This window comes from Lonchura striata, chromosome 1 (genome assembly GCF_046129695.1).
Source record: "Lonchura striata isolate bLonStr1 chromosome 1, bLonStr1.mat, whole genome shotgun sequence".
NCBI classification, from domain to species: Eukaryota; Metazoa; Chordata; class Aves; order Passeriformes; family Estrildidae; genus Lonchura; species Lonchura striata.
In genome coordinates this window covers 133,190,758-133,210,519 of record NC_134603.1, presented here as the reverse complement: position 1 = coordinate 133,210,519, position 19,762 = coordinate 133,190,758, and the positions used below count along the sequence as shown (strand labels likewise).

Here is a 19,762-nt window from a genome sequence, read left to right as displayed (position 1 = left end):
AAAAGCCTGTAGGGTAATATAATAAGAAAACCTCTTCTTAAACTATCTTGTCTTCATACGTTGTGGGCCTGAACTTGTTAAGCTTGCCTGCACCATCTGCAGCAGGCAGAATATGAGCTCTGACCATTTGTAGAGTGACACTCATTAAAGGCAGCTGTTTTATGTAAATTCTTTTCATGTGGAAGCCTATACTGGCAATGCTGTCTCTGCACCTAAAATACAGCCTCTTTCTTCATGACTCTTACTTCACAGACTGTTCAAATTCTGCAGAACTCTCTCTCACCCCTTCTTAGCAGGGGTGTTAATTGTGATGGTGCATATACCTAAAGGTATCTTGCATGCATCCGTGTACACACTGGGGGAAGTTCTTGCGTGTCCTTGCAATGATCAGTGGGAAAAGCTGTACATCTCCCTGTGTACTGCCCAGAAACACGTATCCATACAATCTAGTGCTGATCAGCCTTGTGCTGCCATCTGGACTGAGGTACGTTGTCCCTCTTTGCTCAGAACTAAAGAAATAAGTAGGAAATAAGAGAGGAGAGTAGGATACAAGGGATTTCCAGCTCTCATGTTTTTCAGCATGGACTGGGAGAGCCATTTGTGTTCTTTTTATTTTGATCTTCTGGAAGCTGTTATATGCCAAGCCTTTCATATAAGCAACTATACTTATAAATGTAACATGTAAAATATATGTTAGTGGCCAAGTAATCAATGAAATTTGTCAAATACATGTAACACATATAAACATGGTGCTAGTAGAAATCAAACATTTTACTAGAAAAACCACGGCAAATACAAAAGATAGTATCTTGTAAACTTAAGGAGTCTATATGTAGCATAATACAGATGAACCAGGAATTTGATGTCAAATATGCAGGTGATACTCTATCACACCAAGAATTTTCAGTATTTGCTTGATATTTAGATAACCTCTAAAATCAGAGTGATTTTATAATCAGGAGAAGTCCTGCCTTTAGTCACACTGTTGAAGTCAGTGAGAATTACTACTGTGTTACCCAGAGCAAAGTGAAATTAAAAGGTTTTCCATACCAAGGAGCTGCCTGGTTTATGATCAGTCTTCCCCACAACAGTAGATCTCATGCTAAGGATATAACTCAGCATTATCACGCAGCTGGAAAAGACATTGCTCCTGCTCATCTCCCAGTCAGCTCCTTTGATCATCTCAGTGCAGGTTTAGGAAGATGAGCAATGCAGTGCAGCCAGTATCTCTGGTCCTGGTTGTATGTTGGTCCTGGTCCCATGCCACAGCAAATATTATAATTTTTGCTGTGTTTCTGTGCCTTGTAAAGAATAACAACCAGCATCCATCTAAATCTATCTACCCATCATGAACACATCTGGGATGAGAGTGGGATGATGGATGACCCTTGTTGTCTGTGTTCCATATGGAGACCCCAGAAAGCATAAAGGCACTTACTGGAGGCTACAAGTCTTCTCTGACCTGCAGCCTCTCCCACTCATGACTTAGATTTTGTTCATTTTGGGACAATGGATTGCTTTCTACCTGAACATAGCTTTTATAATAATTTACTGTTCATATGTATGCATACTATCTAGGCTTTCCAGATGGTTGGTTTTTTTTGGTGCCTTTTGTATAACTTTCAACTTCACAAGATCTGTTTAGATTTTTTCTATTTTTTAAAAAATGTATTTAAATAACAGAATTGTGTTCTGTCAAAAGTAAAAAAGATAATGTTACTCTGCTTCTGAAAATACTTGGTTTGTGTGCTCAGACTTTTATCCTTAACTTAGTTTTAAATCTGCACCTAACATTTCCATAATTCCGGTAGGTAGTTTTTAAAAGACAGTGTAGGCCAAGCACCTGAATTCTATAATCTGGTTTGGATCAAAATACACATTTTCCAGTCTGATTTTGATGAGTACGTCTTGGACCAAGAGCAAGTGAGCATGAGTTGTAAAATGTAAAAGAAAAATGTTTCTCCTGAAGATGTGTAGAAAGCACAGATTGGGAAATAAACGTGTCTTATGATAGTGATACTGAGGGGGAAGAAATGCAAAACATATGAGGGAAGGAGTTGTATCTCTTTGACCATGTTATGCAAACCAACATCACCAGCACTTGGGTGTGGGAGAGTTGCATGTAGTCACGCATGGGCACACATTGCACATTACACATTACACTCCTGTAGTGTGGTCACTTCTCAAAGCTTCTTTTGCTTGCAGTGAGAGAAAAAGGGACCAGGGTCATAAAATCAATGCTGATGTCCTTTAAAAATTGGATGAAGATAATTGTTTCTTTAAAGATAGGCTTGTGAGGTCCTGAAATTGGATTATGAGAAAATCTTAAATGGCATATAAGGAGAGTTAAATACCTTCCTGCTCCAGCAGAGCATAGTGCCCATCTTTGCTGCTATAAAATAATAGAAAATAAGTTTTGACAGAGCTTCAGCAGGTCATTTAAATGGTTCCTATGCCAAGGCAGGTGAGCTGGGCTTAAATCATCCCCAGTGCTGACTACTGATTTGTGTTTTATGGGACTCCTGATACCACAGCCTGGTCAGTCATTTTGCCCCAGTGCTTCCTTTTCCTGCAGCAGTAGAATGTGCTCAGCAATGGGAGCCTTCTCAGCACTTGATTTCACTGGTTCTGTGCTTTATTAGGATGAGGGCAGCATACTGATCTGTATTTGTGATGCTGAGATTTACTTTATTTTCTCAATTATATTCTGAATGCTCAGTAAAGAGGTTCCTAAATACAAATTTGGGATCCATGTGGAAGTACATATAAAAAGTTGTGTAGAGGGCGAGAGGGCATGTTCATACTGCAGGTTCTCATTGGCTTGGAATCAATTACTGTGTAAATGCAAATGTCTTCTAGGTTACAAATCCTCAAATTTTTGAGCAGTATTTAGCTTCACAAAGACACACCAAATTTTTAAAATTGCTAGTAGTGGAAATTGTAGGTACCTTCACATTTTCAGTGTTTCAGATTTCCATCTTTGTAAGTTTACTAATAATTATTTGGGTTGACAAAGAATTGGAGAAGAGAACAGAAATTCACCACCTTTGCAGGGTTGTTCTTATCCCAGAGCAGAGTTATTTTGCTATGTGAGCACTCTAGTATTTTAATTAAGGTAGCATTATTGCTAACAATTTTAATACAGAGAAAATTGTCTGTTCTATTTAGTTGCTGTTTTATTTCAGATAAAATATATTTATTATGTAAATAAAATAACAATCAAGTCTTACTTTAAACATCCCATGCCACAACAAATATTTTAATTTGTGCTGTGTTTCTGTACCTCATAAAGAATAACAACCAGCATCCATCTAAATCTATCTTCCTGATAGATTTCGTTGCTCAGAGCAACCACACAAAACCTTCTGCCAGAGCAAATGCTCACTAAACTGAGCTTTCATGTGTTGGGTGTGGTGTTTGAGAGGAAACAGATACTGCAGAGGTGATAAATGTGAGATTGCTTTTCTCGTAAAATACATCTTGAATCCACTGATTCGAGTGTTAGCTCCTTCTGTACTTTTTGATACACTGATACATTAATTATGTATTTCTGCTGTTCTTGTGAAATCTATTAGAGTCAAACCACCTTAGTGTCATATTTGGAATTACTGAGGTTGTATCAGCATTCTCAATATTACTGTCACTAGTGTATGGTGCTATTTATAAAGCAGAGAATAAAATGTACCTTGTGTGTGCAATTATGGCATTTCAAACCATGTTGAGATGAAGGAAAATAACATTTCCCATTGGAAAATATTTTGATTAGAAATTACTCAGTAAGTACCTTTGAAACTCAGCTTTTCCAACAAAACCCAAGTGTGATGACAGCCCTAAATTCAGTGTGTATGTTATACCAAATTTTTTGTGGCTGGAAATCATCATCCCTTGTCTGAAACCAAAACTTCCATAAAGACTGACACAAGCACATCGAAGCTGCAAACAATATCCTAAACCTCAGATCCTGAATCTGACTTTTCAGAGCACTCTACTAAACAGAGCAAGAAAATATCATTATAGAAAAAAGAAAACAATCAGTATAATGGTAAAGCATTTCCATTTTGTACATCCACAGGAACATAACCAACTGTGAAACAACTTGCACTTACATGTTGTAAACTTTACATTATTAAAACCAACGTGTTTGTTATGAAACTCTCTATATTATGCACATTTCTTTTACAATCAGCTCATTTATGACTTTAGAAAGCAGGAATGCCTTCTGCAGCCCTCCTGGGAAGTGCAATGTGCCCAAAGCTATTCAGAATAATACAGATTCATAGCAGAGCCAGAGTCACTTTATTGTCTTTAACAACTGGTTCTTCCATTTCCTGCTGTTCACTGGTGAAAGTAGAAATAGCAATATGAGAAATACTGTTGTTTGAAAAAATATCTGTCTTTGTATTCCTTGAAGTCTGAAAAATAGGTATATGTGGCTTGAACAAACACACATGATGGTGTTTTCCGGTGAGTGTCCCGCTGGATTGACCATGCGATGATCTGCACCGCCAGCAGACAATTCCTTCTTGTTCCCCAGCTCCTCTTTTGTTCTACAGTAGCAGAGCTGGCAGCTTCCTCCTCACTCTGTGGACAGTGTGTTGTGGTGCACAGCTGGTGGGTGTGCTGGTGGTGAAAACAGAGCATCCTCCTTCCCTGCAGGCATTGCCTCATGTATGGACAGGGCAAATCTGGTCCATTCTCACAGTGCTGGCTTTACAGCCCTGCCTCGTGAACTCATTCCTGGAAGGGACTTTTCCAGTGAGATGGTGACTCATGTAGCTAGACACATACATTTTTTTCTCCATTTAAAATCTACAAATTCAGGGTAACGCTTAGAGTCTGGTTGTTTCAGGGAAGGAAAATCAGCTTGGATAAAATATTTAAAAATGGATTCAAATCACTGTGGAGGAATTGCACTGTATTGCATAACTCATTCCTGAACATTGAAGAGATTTGTTCATTGCTCATCCAAGTTAACAGGGATCACTGTGCTAATTTCAATAGAAGCAGAAATAGATAATAAAGATTTTTGGCAAGACTATCTAATGATTAGGAACTCAGAAGAGCAACCAGATTCTAAAAGTAGATGATTCCTGTGCTAAGATATTGGTTCCTGATTTCTTTCACGGGAACATTTTCTGCCATGATCACAAATTTATAACAGAGACAAGCACTAGCACTCAACTCAGAATGCCTATTAGATAAAACATAGTTCCCAAACAAATTTCACAGCTTATTCAGAGTCAGAGAATTGTGTCTTAATGATGAGTTTCTGGGAAGAGTAATAGGGTGACATTTTTTCTATAAATAAATATTCTTGAACTACCAGTATTGGTGAATGTAATCTATTTTGAGATGCCTTCAGGACTTGTGTCATTAAGCCTGAAGAATTGATTTGTTTCTCTGATGGTGTTTGAAATCTTGAGGTATACAATGACTATTTCACCTTAATTTGCTTTATGCCCCTGCCACTGGGATGGTAATATTTTGGGGTATCCTTTGGGGATACTATTATTTTGTGGCGTTCTTTGGAAAGCATCAAGATTTCAGTACTTTGAAATGACTTTCTGCTGTTCATATGTTTGATTTTTATTGCAATGTGCAAAATCTTTTAAGCAGTCATCAAGCTCATTAAAAGGGAAAAATAAAGGACTCCAAGTCAGTTACACTTTGTGATAGTTGATGGTTTAAAATCTAGTGTTAAGGAAAAGTACCAAAAGCAAAAAGTGCTGAAGGTTTCCAATTGCCACATACTGGTTCTTCCTTTCCTATTTGGTATTGGCTACCTGGGGCTGTTACAAATGTCAGATGGTCACTTCATACAGGTATCAGGAGATGTGGAGGTTCCACAGCCTGTTGGGCGGGTCCGTGTTCACTCCCTGCTGCGGTGCACACGAAGAAATGCGGTTCCAGGTCTGCATCTCACTCCCTCTACATCATTGTTGTCAGAGGTTGATGTGCTTTGAATAGGATGTGTCCTTCTGCCTGGGCCTACACTCTGACACAGCATCTTGGACATCCACACTCCCACCCTTCTCCCCAGTTTTTTCACAAGCAGAACATGAAACGGTGTGTTTGCAGTGGCTGGTGCTGAGCTAGGCAGACGTTTCTCCAGATTTTAATGCAACGAGTTCAGAGTCCTCTACGTATCTTCCATTTAACTGTTCATTGTTGGCATCGTGATGGTACAGGTAAACAGGGACCTCACTGATGGACGTGGCCGTGTAGGAGGTAGATCGTGTGGAACAGTGCTCCCGGCGCCTTTGGCCCCACTGCGTTTTGTACTGTGCCCACTGCCTCTTCAGAGCTCCTTGGACCTGCCAGGGAAACACACGGCTATGGTGAGGCAAATTCTCTGGGAAGGGAAGGGAAAGGGAAAGGGAAAGGGAAAGGGAAAGGGAAAGGGAAAGGGAAAGGGAAAGGGAAAGGGAAAGGAAAGGAAAGGAAAGGAAAGGAAAGGAAAGGAAAGGAAAGGAAAGGAAAGGAAAGGAAAGGAAAGGAAAGGAAAGGAAAGGAAAGGAAAGGAAAAAGAGAAAGTCTGATGCTGCTGATGGATTATTGCCCCTGAAATACCTAATGCATTTTGATACCTGAAGAAGCTCAGCCTTGAGTAATGAGACTTTGCCATGAGTGGCAAAGTACAAGTACACTTCATGAACTCACCAGGACTAATTTTGTAGAAAGAGATAGAGGATCAGGACAGCTAAACAGAGATTTTGTGTTCTGGTAATTTAAGAACAGATTCTGTGCTCACAAAATATAGAATGGTCATAACCCTCTGCATGGCAGAGGATTTCAACCTTTGAACAGTCATCTGCTAAGGATAAGATATTTTATTCAACACTTACAGTAAGAGTGGTGTTATACATGCTACTAGGAAATTATTTAAACTATTGAGCCCTGCCAGCTGCATGTCCATTCAAGGCAGCTCTTGATAGTGTTGTGAAATGAGCATAAAATGGGCAAATCCTGGCTCTTCATTTAGATCAGGATTTTGATTCATTTAGGTTTTCTGAACAACACAAAGTGAGAACAGCAGCAGTTTGGCACAATAATCTGATGTAAATTACCCTCTCCTCCAGAGGAAGGCAGGTGCACATAGGGCACTGTGATGACAGGTCACTGTGTGACCACAAGTTTCTATGGTCCTGCTGAGGTGGGCACTGTTTGTCATCTGGAGAATGTATTGCTATTCACCTCCTCCTAACACATAAAGGAAAAAAACCAAGTGGCTCTGTGGAAGTTAATTAGATATCGAGCACAGGAAAGGCATAGGGTCCCAATGGAACTTTAATTACTTGGGTTGTGAGTAAGGTTTACTATGCCAATGTTGAAAATTGAAGTGAAATAGCTGCATGTGGGGATGTTTTATCACAATATCACCCAAGTTTATTATTAAGAAAGAATTACTCGGTCAAAGAGTAATGCAGTGGCAGTACTTGATACAGAAATATTACACAAGTTAAAATTTGTAAAGATTTTAGTCACTTTAAAATTGCCTTTTGATGTTAAAGTATGAATATTGTAGCTTTGTTACCCCAGAAGCAATGGGGAGGAACTGGAAGAAGAAATCTTCAGAAGTACTAGGACAGTGACTTTCCCCATATCTCGCTGGGCTGGTGGCATCTAGGGCAGACACAAGGAGGATAGTGCAGAAACCCTGTGTGTGCACTGCGGCTCTGCCTGCCCACAGCCACCTCCCCCACGGCACCACGGTCACCAGCCACTGTGCACTTCTGGCCTTCACCTCTGCCCCAAGCTGGGCATGTTTGCATTTCACAGCACTTCATCCATTTGGATTCATGTCAGCATCTTCAGCGAAGGCAGCAAGAGCCTGCTCTTAGAGACTTTGTGCTGCTTTCCTGGCCCTCTCCTTCCCCTGCCCCCTGCACAGACCCCACGGCTTTGATCACTCTTTGCATGGGGAGAAGAGCTCCTGTGCAGGTGAGAAGCTCCTAATAACCTCCCCAACTGCTCTCAGCTGAACTGGAGTCTGACAGTCCACCAGGGCAACCACAGGTCTGAGATGGTTAACTGGAGAGGGAAGAACAATGTCCCTAAGTCTTACAGAGCCTGTCATGAGGAGTTTATAATTTTCTTCTTCCAAGAGAGCGATGCTTACATTGTATGTATGGTGAGTAGACAACAGCCACAGCCCTTCAGTTCAGCCCATGGTCAGAAGTGCCATTATACAGGTCTAAAAGGCTCCACAGAGCAGTGAGAGCACAAGATCAAAGTGTCTTTTTTCTGTTCTCTGCTGAACTGCTTGTTTGTACAAGGATCTGGCCACAAATGGATAATGGATTGTACAAGTTGCTGCATTTGAACAGAACTTGCTAATCTAGTTTTCTGCCACGATTCCAAGAATCTCAGATGATCGTAACTCAGTGCCAACTAAAACCGTTCAGGCATGGATTTTAAATATGTGAGCAGCATTACTGAAAATCACGTGCACAGCCATGACATATTAATGGCTGAGGAGGCACCTGGGGACCACGAGGTGCACGGTGATGCCTGCCCTGCTTTCCACTGTGATGGCAGGCAAACAAAGGCAAAGACTGAAGCAGTGAAGAGCCCAAGTTTATTTACTCTAGTCTTCAAGACTTTAAAGGTTTTTCCTGTTCTCTATTAGACATTCACACCTCATTGGCACATAAGATACATGGCGGTTTTTTCCCCAGATAGACTTTCCATTCCATTGTCCAGCCTTGCAGTCTAGAAGCAATTCCAGGCTTCAAAATGTGGTCTGGTGAGCAGACTATTGCAGAGACTTTGTGTCATCTGTACGAAACTGCTGTTGGACAGAAACTACAGTTCTACTGGACACCAAGATTTTATATGAAAATATACAAGAAGATTTTTAATTTCAAAAGTAAAAAAAAATACATTGTTTATGTGTTCTTCCAGATGAATGAAGATATTAGTACAGCTTTTTGTTATTAGATTCCTTTCTATAGATGGTCTCATGGTACTAAAGTGAGATTAGTGAAGCAGTAGTGATGAATGCACTATAAAACACACTAAAGTGATTCTGAGTTTAGCATTGTTTGTCCTGGCTAAGTTCATGTATTTCGGTCTTGAAACTAAATGTTCCAGTAGGAAAAAGTAAATCCCAGATTAGCCAAGCTTCTGCAGTACTAAAATTAATCTCCTTGCCCCACACTGAATTTTCTCATGAGAAATAATTTTAGCCTCTACGGCAAGCAGCTTGTAAACAATCTTATATCATGACTGAAGACCAGACTGTGTCTTTGGCGTGTGTACTTCTGCCTATACAAGGACTGGGGGAAGTTAGCTCAATTTTCTTGGTCAACTCAGATTAGTGCTCACTTTGGAAGGCACTAATACCAGCTTGGCATTAGTCTGTTGCTGTTTTTCTATAGGTTTTGTGTCTTATATATCTACAGATTGTGTAAATGCAGAAACAACTGGGAGGAAAGGATCACAATCCTTTCATCCTCTCCCTCTGGCCCAGCCCAGCCCAGCTACTCTAGTGCTTGAACTTTGCTGAGTGTTTATGGGCAATGTGCTGCTGCAAGTAGCACCAAAGTGTCTTGAGCCTGTATTAGAGAGGTCTCAACTTTGACACTGCTCACTGTGATGGGAAATTCTAAAAAAAGCTTCCCAAAAGAAAATTTCCTAGAAGAAAATAATGAGAGGGTTTCTCAGCACTCCTGCCACTGACAGTCTGCATATCTGAAGCAGATGGAATGATTTTGAAAATGGGTGTAATGGTGAAAATTACCCAAGCACCAATAAAATGCCTCCACACAAGTCTGAGAAACCTGCATCCTTACAGTCATTTGTTTTTACTGCCTGACTTTGATTAACGTTTCTGACCAGCTGCTCCACCAAGGAGTCATCAATCTTGCATATTGGCAAGCATATGCTTCAGATGTATTTCTTAGTGCATACCTTGAGAATTGTATTCCTGGGGTTGTAAAGGTGAACATGCTCTTCTGACATTGTAGCATTGCCAAAAGTACTTTGGAATTAGAGACAGTTAATGAAAGTAGGAAACAAATGTACTTTAAGATACTTTATGTTTTCAGCACATTTTAGTGTGACCTTTCCTCATTTTTAACACTGCTACAACCTTTAACCTAGACAAATCTGGGTGTTCTCATTAGAGATGGAGACTCAACCTTTTGCACTAAAGCTATAAAACATTAAGGGAATTTGTTTTGCAAAATCTAATGTGAAAAAAATGGAGGTGACACTGGGGGGAGTGAAGAAGGCAATGTTCAAGACCAGGATTTTGGGGTAACACATTGTTTGGAGGCCAGTGAGGAGACACTGGAGTACTGATGGACACACAGCCACTCTTAGAGGATGCTTCAAAACCTGTCTGACTGGTTCCTACTTTCTTCACAGTAGATCCTCCATACTAGGGAGTATCAGAAGTTTCTCTTTGTTTCCAGGACATGGATATTCAGCTGTGTCAGAGTGATGACAGTAAGAGAGAGGGAGAAAGGTGATAGTAGCCTGCAGATACAGGGGACAGAAATGTGTTAGGAAAAGAGTTGTACATGTCTTCAACTTTGTTTAGTTGCACGAAACGGTGAAGTTCTGTACCATGATCTTTACAGCTCTCACTTTGTGTTAGATTCTGATGTGATTAGCTGCACATATTTTGTCATTCTCTTTCATGCCTCCTGTGGAGCCGTGCTACAGAACTGAAGCTGAGACTTCTCATCTTTTTTATCCTTCAGTTTCTCTCTACATTTACACAGGGAGCCAACCAGAGGAAAATGTACAGAGATGTTGACAAATGGTGTCAGAATTTAATGCTCTCTGCTATCCTGAATGTTATCAAATCAGCCAGTAACACCTTATCAATAAGATAGCCTGCTTCCAGTCTCTATCAAAACGTGTGGTCACATCATTACATGAAATTTATTGGTTTCTAATAATATACAGGGATAAACAGGAGCACAAATGTCTCTCTAAGTTTACTTACTGAGTGTTAGCATCACAAAGTTTGTTCTGTATCTATTTAATCTGCTCTGAGTTGAAAACAAACTTTTTAAAGGACTTCCTAGCTTTGCTAAGATATATGGTATTTTATTTTGCTACAGTTGAATGCTCTTGATGTGGTGAAAAAGCTTTCTTCTGCCAACCATCTTTGGAAAAATAGCTTACTGCAGGAATTTAAATGGTTCTTGAAATATTTTAACCTGCTATTTTTTGTAAAAAAAGTAGTAGTAAAGTGGATCTAAAACCCACTGTAGGTGTAAATTCATATATATGATCCAGCTGTAAGAGACTGGGAAAGGTCTTTGCCTCAAGGGTTTTTATTTCTCAATTGCTACACAAGAAACATTGACTGTAAAAAGGCCAGCACTAATCCTCAAAGGAGCTCAAGCAATTGTACTCCTCCACCTCTGACAGTGCTACCAGGGATGGATTTGCCATAGCTCTGGCCTGAGCTCCCCTCTGCATTCTTCACACAGATCTCTGAATGTCTTCTCTGCTTCTTATTGAGTATTGTGGTCCTTCCTGCTGTTCTGGGGCAGGAAGGGGTTTAAAGCGTTCTTCTCCTTTACTTAGACATCCATCTCAAACTTGCAGATAGTAGGGCAAGAGTGTCATGCCTGTACCTCATTAGCTGCTTTGTAGTGGTAACAGACCTGATTAATCTGCTCAGGGATATTCCAGTCACACTCTGCTCAGAGCTGTCAGAAATACATGCCACTGCTGGTGTGCAGAGAGTAAAAGCAACTTGGTGTGGTTTCAAAGTTTGCAGTGCCACATGCTTCACATCTGCATTAATGAACAGCAGGATGACCATTTTACAAGTTCTGCTCATTTTCTGCATTTCATGTACTTACCTCACCATTGAAGAAGCAGAATATGGTAGCCACAAGTAATCCCTAAGAGAAGGAAAAGAAAAGAATTTAGGGATCAGAATATACAAACTTAATTGTGTTTTGGAAATTTGGACTTGATGGATACAGGATAAAAACATGAATCCACTTCTTCTGCATCACAGACACTCCCCATCGTTCACAGGTATGCTATTAAATTGATTTTTTTGTCCTTTCATAATGTTTAACTGTTCCCCCACCCCAAATTACTATTTCATAGATTATCTGTTATGGCTATGAAGTTATTTATATATAAGAGAGGTAGAGAAAGAAAATAAAAGGTAGCTATTTATTTTGCTTCTAGAGGAGAACCACACTGCCACTAATTTTGCTGCAGAGATTGTAGAGGAATTTTGTCCTGTATGTTGCCACTCACTCACCAGAGTGTAGCTTTCCAGATAAAAGTGCCAGACACAGAGAATCCAGCTATCCCAGGAAGGTTTTAAATTGAACTGTATGTCAGGATGAGTGAACTGGTATGTTGGGCATCACAATGGATAGAGAGGATATGAGAAGAGGTGTAAGCAGCAAGAAAAAGGAAAAAACCTACCACAGCACATGAGTTAGAGGGTAGGGAGGCAGAAAACAAGAGACACTGCACATCATAGCTTGGTTGTAAATGGCTTTAAGTTAATTTCTTCATCACCAGAGCTGTTCAGAAAGCATTTCACTGTTGCTGTAAGATTTAACAGGGCCAAGGCAGGAATATGAGATGGCAAAGTATGAAATTAATAATATTTGCACAGAGAGCCTGCCATTCAGGATTATGTAGTTACACTGGTCCATGTCCTAACTACACTTGCTCTTATTAAAATAGGATTACATAGCATCACTGGGAGCCAAATGCCTTAATTTTAAATTACTTAAAGCAGTTATTATAAACGAAACATATGGCAGTTTGTGAAATTGAGGGGAAAACTGCAATGCAGCTTATGTTCCCAAGGGCTGCTGTGAAGAGCTTTACAGCTGTATCTTTTCTATAAAACCTTCATTTAAATGATTACCAGTTGAATTGTAGATAATGTTTTGCAAAATGTCTTGGACTCTCAGATGTATATTTTGCACCACAAACAGGATAAGCAATAACTTTTTAAGAAAATGCTTATGTAAAGATACACAGGCTGGTTTGGACAAGTGCTGACCACTTCAATAATGACAATTATTTTTCTCTAATAGGTTTTCTCTGATGCAGAATTTGTAATTTGACATAAATTCAAATATCAACATGAAACAGCACGTAGGAGGAGGATGAAGGGTAGACATAGCAAGAAATAAAAATTTCCTTTCATATTTTGACAAAGCAGTGAGTATTCTCAAAAAACTCAAATCACACCATGCAGTACGCAATACACACAATACAATAGCTTGTCCATAAGTTTTGGCTAAGAAGCTCCACAAATTCAAACAAAACCTTACAGCTCTGAAGCCAGACCAGACACTCCTAAATCAAAACTTTTGCAAGTGTAGAAAATGCAGCAGTTCCTTGCAGCCTGTACCAATTTTTGTGCTGTGCACAGTTTGTTGGGCACAAGCTCTGCTCTTGAACTGCACTGGGCACCCTTGCAGCAGGGATCTGCTACTCTGCTAAATGTGGTTTCACTAACAGCAGTCAGCCACAATGGCAAAGCAGATGGATCTTGATCTCCTCTGGGAGCAGGGATCCTCAATGGACAGTCTACATGAGGCATGGAAAATTAGAAGACAGCACGGGAAGAGAAAGAAGCAGGGGGAAAGAAAGAAGCAGGGAAATTTTGTTTCAAGTTTACTCTTCAGTGAGAGTGTTTAGGGGGAATGTGGGAACCTCAGTTTGCCTAAAGACAGAAATTGAACCTGAACTATTTGAAGTGAAGCCATTTTTTTGAATGAAATTTTCCATTTCAATTCTGGCATGGTATTAGAATTCTTCTGTTATATCCTGCAATTGCTCCACTTTTCTGCTATTCAAGAGTTCAGTTACCTTAATGAATGTTTTCTCCTCCAGCTTCTGACAGAAAAACTAAAGAAGGTGGAGTGATGTCTCATATCCCTTTCAGTTTCTGTTCTAGTTTAGAGTGAGCTGAAAGCACACCTGTCTTCTTGTTATTTTGAGACCATGCATGTTGTACATGTTCTGGCTGAAGAAATTATTTTCTGTATTCTGTTCCTTGTATATCCAATTGCTCTTCTTCCACCTGCCATGGCCCTCTGAACTCTGCCATCTATCTTTCTATTATTTCTATTTCTCTTTCTGTTTCTATTATTCCTATTTCTGATCCTGTTCCTGTCTATTTTTCTTCTTTTTATACATAAAGTTTTGCCCATAGTTCAGAGGGTTATTGTTATCTTCAGCTGTAAAGCTACTGAGATTTCACCAGCAGCCACCAACTTTGTCTCTCAGGAGCCAGGAGGGCTTGGGATGACCATAATTCTACAGTGTATCTATTAAAACATGTGACAGACTACAGGAAGGTTAATTATTTAATTTAAGGCCCATGGGTTATTTCTCATATCTCTTTGAAACATATCTTCCAAATTCTAACTGCTACTAGTTTTTGCTCAGGATACAACTCTTGCTGAGGATGAATTGTCTAAGTCAATTATATCTCTCTGCCACTGTGTGGAGTTGTTAAACTAACCTGTGATATATTGTCTGCTCCCAGCAAGATAATGTTGGCTGTGGTGTTGAAAGTGGAAATAAAGAATATATTTATTATAAGATGAAGACCTTTAATGACTTCTTCTGAAATTCTTTATTTTTGAAACTATGTGAAGAACAAATGAATGTGGCTTTCAGCTGAATCATGCCATAGTGATTGTCTGGAGACAGCAGCTCTCAGACCTTCACATCCCTTACCTTAACACTGTAATGGGTTTTTTTCCAGTGTTTAAGGGACTATACTGGTCTAAGTAAATTGTTTGTTTGACAGGTATTTAATTTGTATTTCACTCTCCTAGAAGACATGAGTGTGTTGAAGAGAAGTTTAAGTAGTTTGCTCAGGTTAAAAATGAACAAATAAAAAATACCAATGTAGAGACTGCAAATTTACATAGGTTTCTCATACCTCTTTTTATTTTTTTTATTTGAGTTTATGTCTTCATTAAACAAAGAAAGCATATATGGATGCACTTATTCCTGCTGTTCCTGACCATCTCCAGGGCCCGAGTTTCTGCCCTAATCAACCATATACTGTGTTGCTGTTAAGATTTTAGTGGGGTTATATATTCTCTATTGATGGTAGAAGACAATGTACAGGTCGTCATAATATAAAAATCAGTTTTTGATTCTCTATGTGGACTTTGCTCTATGTCTATTCACTTCTAAATTCTGGAGCTGAATCAACAGCGAAACAAAAAAAAAAAAAAAAAAAAGAAAAAATAAAAAGATAAACATGGCTGAGGTTGTTCATAGAAGTACATCCCATTCCCACCTCTCTTATTTTGGCAAAATTAGAAGCTTTGAGAAAAACAGCAGTGCTTTTCTCACCACCTTCACTCACATCACACCCATACAGCATCTCTGAGGTAAATGACTGCATTATGAATTTTTAATTTATGTTGCATTTAAAAAAAAATAAGCAAAGCAAAGAATGTGTCTGTGCAGTTTCAGTTGCCACTGAGGTGGGGAGATTGCCATGAGAGGGCTGAAGACAGCCCAGCTCCTGCAAAATGATAGAGACATCCCAGCAGCCAAAGCTCTTGCTTTGCTTCTCCTGCTCTCTATGGGGATTTCATTACTGTCATTTTTTGCATGAAATTTTAATATAAAATTGCCACTTTATTGTATTCAGTTTGCAAAATATATTTTCCCTAACCTTAATGGCTTAAAATATTAAAAAGTTTTTAAACTACTAATAAGTCAAAGAGGAAAAAAAAAAGAACAGAAGATAAAGAAAAAATGCTTATGTTGTCAAAAGCAGTCCTATAACCTTAAGTTTGAACAGAAGGAGAAAATATTTCTGCCTGGTTTGGCATTATAGAGGATATTTATTTCCTTTTAAACTGGGAAACAGATGGAATGAATACCTTCTAAAATACATTGAAATTTCTCACTATTTTTAACAGGCTACTTTTAAATTGATTAATTTTGTTCTGTATAAGGCTGCATAGAGAGCTGAATTTAAAACTTAGAGGAAGTGTGGATATATATGCAGTCCAAACCCATGGCTAAAAGATTCAAAATATCCTTGTAGCAGACCAGGCACCTGTGAGCTGCATCCTCCTGCCTGGCAGGGCGGGTGCTGCAGCCCTGAAGGTGCTGTTGGAAGCTGCTGAGGGGCACACAAGGGATCTCACTCTTGGAGAAAAAGACAGTGATTATCCTCTATTCAGCAGAAAAAACCCTTTTCATTTGCCAATAAAAACCAAGCTGAATAGTGTTTTAATTCCTCATTAGAGGTAGACTTACACATTTAGAGCCCCAGTCACCAAGGTATTGAGAGGAGTAGCTTTAGCTGCTTGTGTACTGCTGTTGATTCAGGGGCTGTTCCTCCACCCCTCCCTCACAGAACTCCACAGTGACAGGGCCATTTTATGTAACCTGACAGCTTATGAAAACCTGGCTTGGAGGTGCTGGAATTAGAATGGGACATTTGGTGTAGGGAGCTTGAAAGCTGAGGCTTATTCATCCCTGGGCTGGTTTGAGAGCTCTGGGAGGACTATGTCTATAGATGGGGTTAGCTGCTGCATCATGCAGTTAATTTTCTACTCTTCCTTTTTTCTTGTGAGGCTTTTGCTACGGACCAATGTCTGAAATCAGAGGCTGGGGTAGTCATCGTTGGTACCAGAACCACCAGCACCCCAGTCTCTTTACATCCTGGGACTCCTCAAAAGGTTTTCAGTGGTTCCAAGGATGAAGGAAGTGTCAACTCCAGCCCCAGCACCAGCAGAGGTGCAGGGGGCCCTGCCAGCTCATCAGGCACAAGCCACATCTCTGTTGCTCTGTCTCAGAATGGAGATCTGAATGCAGCTACATGCAGGACTGAGGGCTGTTGCTGTGCCACTCCTTCACAGGAGGCATTCCCTTTGCCCAGGTGTACCATTTTGTCTTCACTGGGCAGCATGATGGGGTTTTCAGGTTATGTGTTTTCATACCAGAGGTGTGCAAGGAGCTGGCATATGCAGTATCCTAATGCTTTAAAGCCTGAGGGAGTTTGCATCTTTCATGAGATTTCAGTATCACTGACCAGGTTTTGAAAATCAGGTCCTTTAAGGTAGATCTGCAACTCACTGGCTTTTGTGGAGTGCAAATATTTGTTTTGTGGTGCCTAATTTAGGAGCCCTGTGAAATAAAATATCTGTGTGTGTTCATCGATGCATCTACAGCATCCCAATTGATGCATCTACAGCATGTCATTCCAATTAAGGTGTGTAGGGTAGAGTTCATTTTCTTCACAGTAGCTGATGTGGGGCTCTGCTGTGGATGTGTGCTGGCTATAGTGTTGATAATGCAGGGCTGTTTTAGCAATGGCTGAGCAGGGCCTCCAAAAGTCAAGGCCTTTGCTGCTTTTCATCTCACACCAGTGAGTGGGCTAGGAGTGCACTAGAAACTGGGAGGGGATGCAGTCAGCTGAACCCAGCTGATCCAAGGAATATCCCAGATCATATGGCATCATGATCAGCATATAGAGTGGGAGAAGAAGAAAAAGAGGGATGTTAGGAGTGCTGGCTTTTTTTCGTCCCAGGTCATTTTTATGTGTGATGAAGCCCTACTTCTCTGAGGCTGGCTGAACAACTGCCTGGCCATGAGGAGGTGAGAATGAGCTCTGTATTTTGCTTTGCTTGCATATGTGGCTTTTGCTTTGTCTACTAAACTGTCTTTATCTCAACTCATGAGTTTTCCCTGTTTTTACTTTTACCCTTCCAGTTCTCTCCTCCATGCCAGTGCAGGGAGCAAGTGAGTGGCTCTGTGGGGCTGAGTTGCCAGCTGGGATTAAACCACAACATAGTAGTTGAAATGTCTTTCTGTTGCTTGATGTACTTTTCATTTCAACTTTCTGGAGACTAAAGAGCTGATATTGGAGAAGATACATGAACCTCTGTATTTAGAGGATTAATGGGAAGTTGGTTAGCTGATCAGGAAAAGTGTATGCATTCCCATTTGCAGCACAAAAGCCAGCTTTCCATTTTTTTATCATTTACATAATGATAAATTTGTTCTTCAGATCTGTTAAGAAGGATTTGGTCAATTGTGTTAAAGACACAGTAGACATTCAGTGTCCATTAATTGTTTATACAACCATATTTGAAAAACCACTTCTGCTTAAAATGGTGAGCATTGATGACACCATCACAAAAAGAGGGGGACAGATCAAAACCAGACTTCTGCTGCTATTCAAAAATTACTTCAGCAGAGGAAACCTAGTTTGTTGATAAAATAAAATAAAATAAATTATGGTGTGTTGTTTTTCAGCCAGGAAAACTATTCTCTAAAAGAAATAACATTATATGTTTTGGGTTTTTTTTTTGTGAAAAAATTCTTTCTTATCTTCAATTCTGTGAGTTTTACAATAGACTGCAGTGCTTGTTTGCACCATTTTTGTGTACATGAATTATATAATACATCAATCCTTCATGTTTTAAGAAGTCATGTACTGTGAAAACCTGCCTCTCTTTCTTTTCTAGAAAATGCATAAAATTTTCTCATTTAAGCAGTGCAGAAATGAAGAACATGTAACATTATGCACCAAAAAAAAAGGGTAAATTTTTCCAGGATGCCTGCTTGTGTATGACTGACATGCCATGAGCTGCAAAACCCCACAGACTCTTGCTGGTGTCTGCACAGGCTGGCTGTGCTGTGGGTCATGGGAGCACAATAGCTAGCAGGGAAGCACAGCCATTACACAAGCTAATACAGTGTCAGGTAATTACAGAACCAGCGCTGGAAGAAAATGAGTACCAGAGGAGTGATTATACAGCTGGCAATCAATCTTAAATATGCATACAAGAAATGTTAGGGAAAGGATTAAGAATGTTTATTTTAGGCTACAGTTAAAAATCCAGTCTAAGTGGAAAAGGGAGGATTGCAGTTGGCTGCAGCCAGCAGGACAACTGCACAGACCTTCCAAAAGGCCAGATTCTAGCAGATAGCACACAAGTGTCAAGAGTTCTTCCGTGTGAGCAGAAGGAACCCATCAGGGATGAAACTTTCCTGCCTTGGATCCCACTCTCACCCAACCCCTTTCATCAGTGCAGCCTCCATTTTAACCTCAGTTTGGTGATTTTCTGTTGCATAATGATTACGATTAGAATTTTTAATTTAGACAATTTTAATTGGTTTTGCAATTCTCCAACAACTGCATGGAATTTAAAAGATATTTTAAGAGTAAAGTGATTATTGTAACACTCTGTCTTATCTTAACTTGTTAGAACTGTTAAATCAAATAACTTGTCACCAAAAAAATAGTTTGGAGATATTCCTTTTTAGCTCTTGTAAATGAAAAAGTAACAATACAGGCAACAATAGAAGAAACAAAGCTGTCATTCCTTTTAAGAAGAACTGTAATATAAGATGTCATACACTTCAAAAGTAGACCTATAACTTCAGTTAATCTATCCATGCAGCAGCAGGAGCATCCACAGTTTTGAAGGGATAAGGATGATAAGCAGGATATATAATCTGACAGGGTGAATAGATTTTAGTTGATGTCATTTGGCATTTATAATTTCATTTAAGGAAAAAGCATTACTGATTTTTTTAGCTGCTTTCTTATTAAAGCATTAAAATAATTTTTCCACTTACCTTCCATATAAATGGAACCAAGAAGGTGGTCAGTGGTCACCGTATTCACTAATGTTCACGACTACTCACAAATGCACTGAAAAACTTCCTTTCCTAGTCAATATAGGTCTGGATATATTCCAGTCAGTCAACCAGATAATCCAGCATTTAAATTCATTTTGGTTTGGCTTGTTTTATTTTC

At 39.6% G+C, this 19,762-nt stretch overlaps 1 protein-coding gene across 6 annotated transcripts in view; it reads right to left on the bottom strand.

The window, feature by feature from the left end:
* Positions 1 to 542: 542 nt before the first annotated feature.
* CALCR (calcitonin receptor) overlaps positions 543 to 19,762 on the bottom strand; it is a 154,441-nt gene continuing 135,221 nt past the window's right edge. For all 6 annotated transcript variants that reach the window (XM_021551731.3, XM_021551735.2, XM_031503834.2 and 3 more), the window contains 2 exons: positions 11,829 to 11,870; positions 543 to 6,314 (listed from right to left, as the gene is read on the bottom strand). In XM_021551731.3, the coding sequence (XP_021407406.1) occupies positions 6,093 to 6,314; positions 11,829 to 11,870 (264 nt within the window). In that variant the 3' untranslated portion in view covers positions 543 to 6,092. The remainder of the gene's footprint in view (positions 6,315 to 11,828; positions 11,871 to 19,762) is intronic.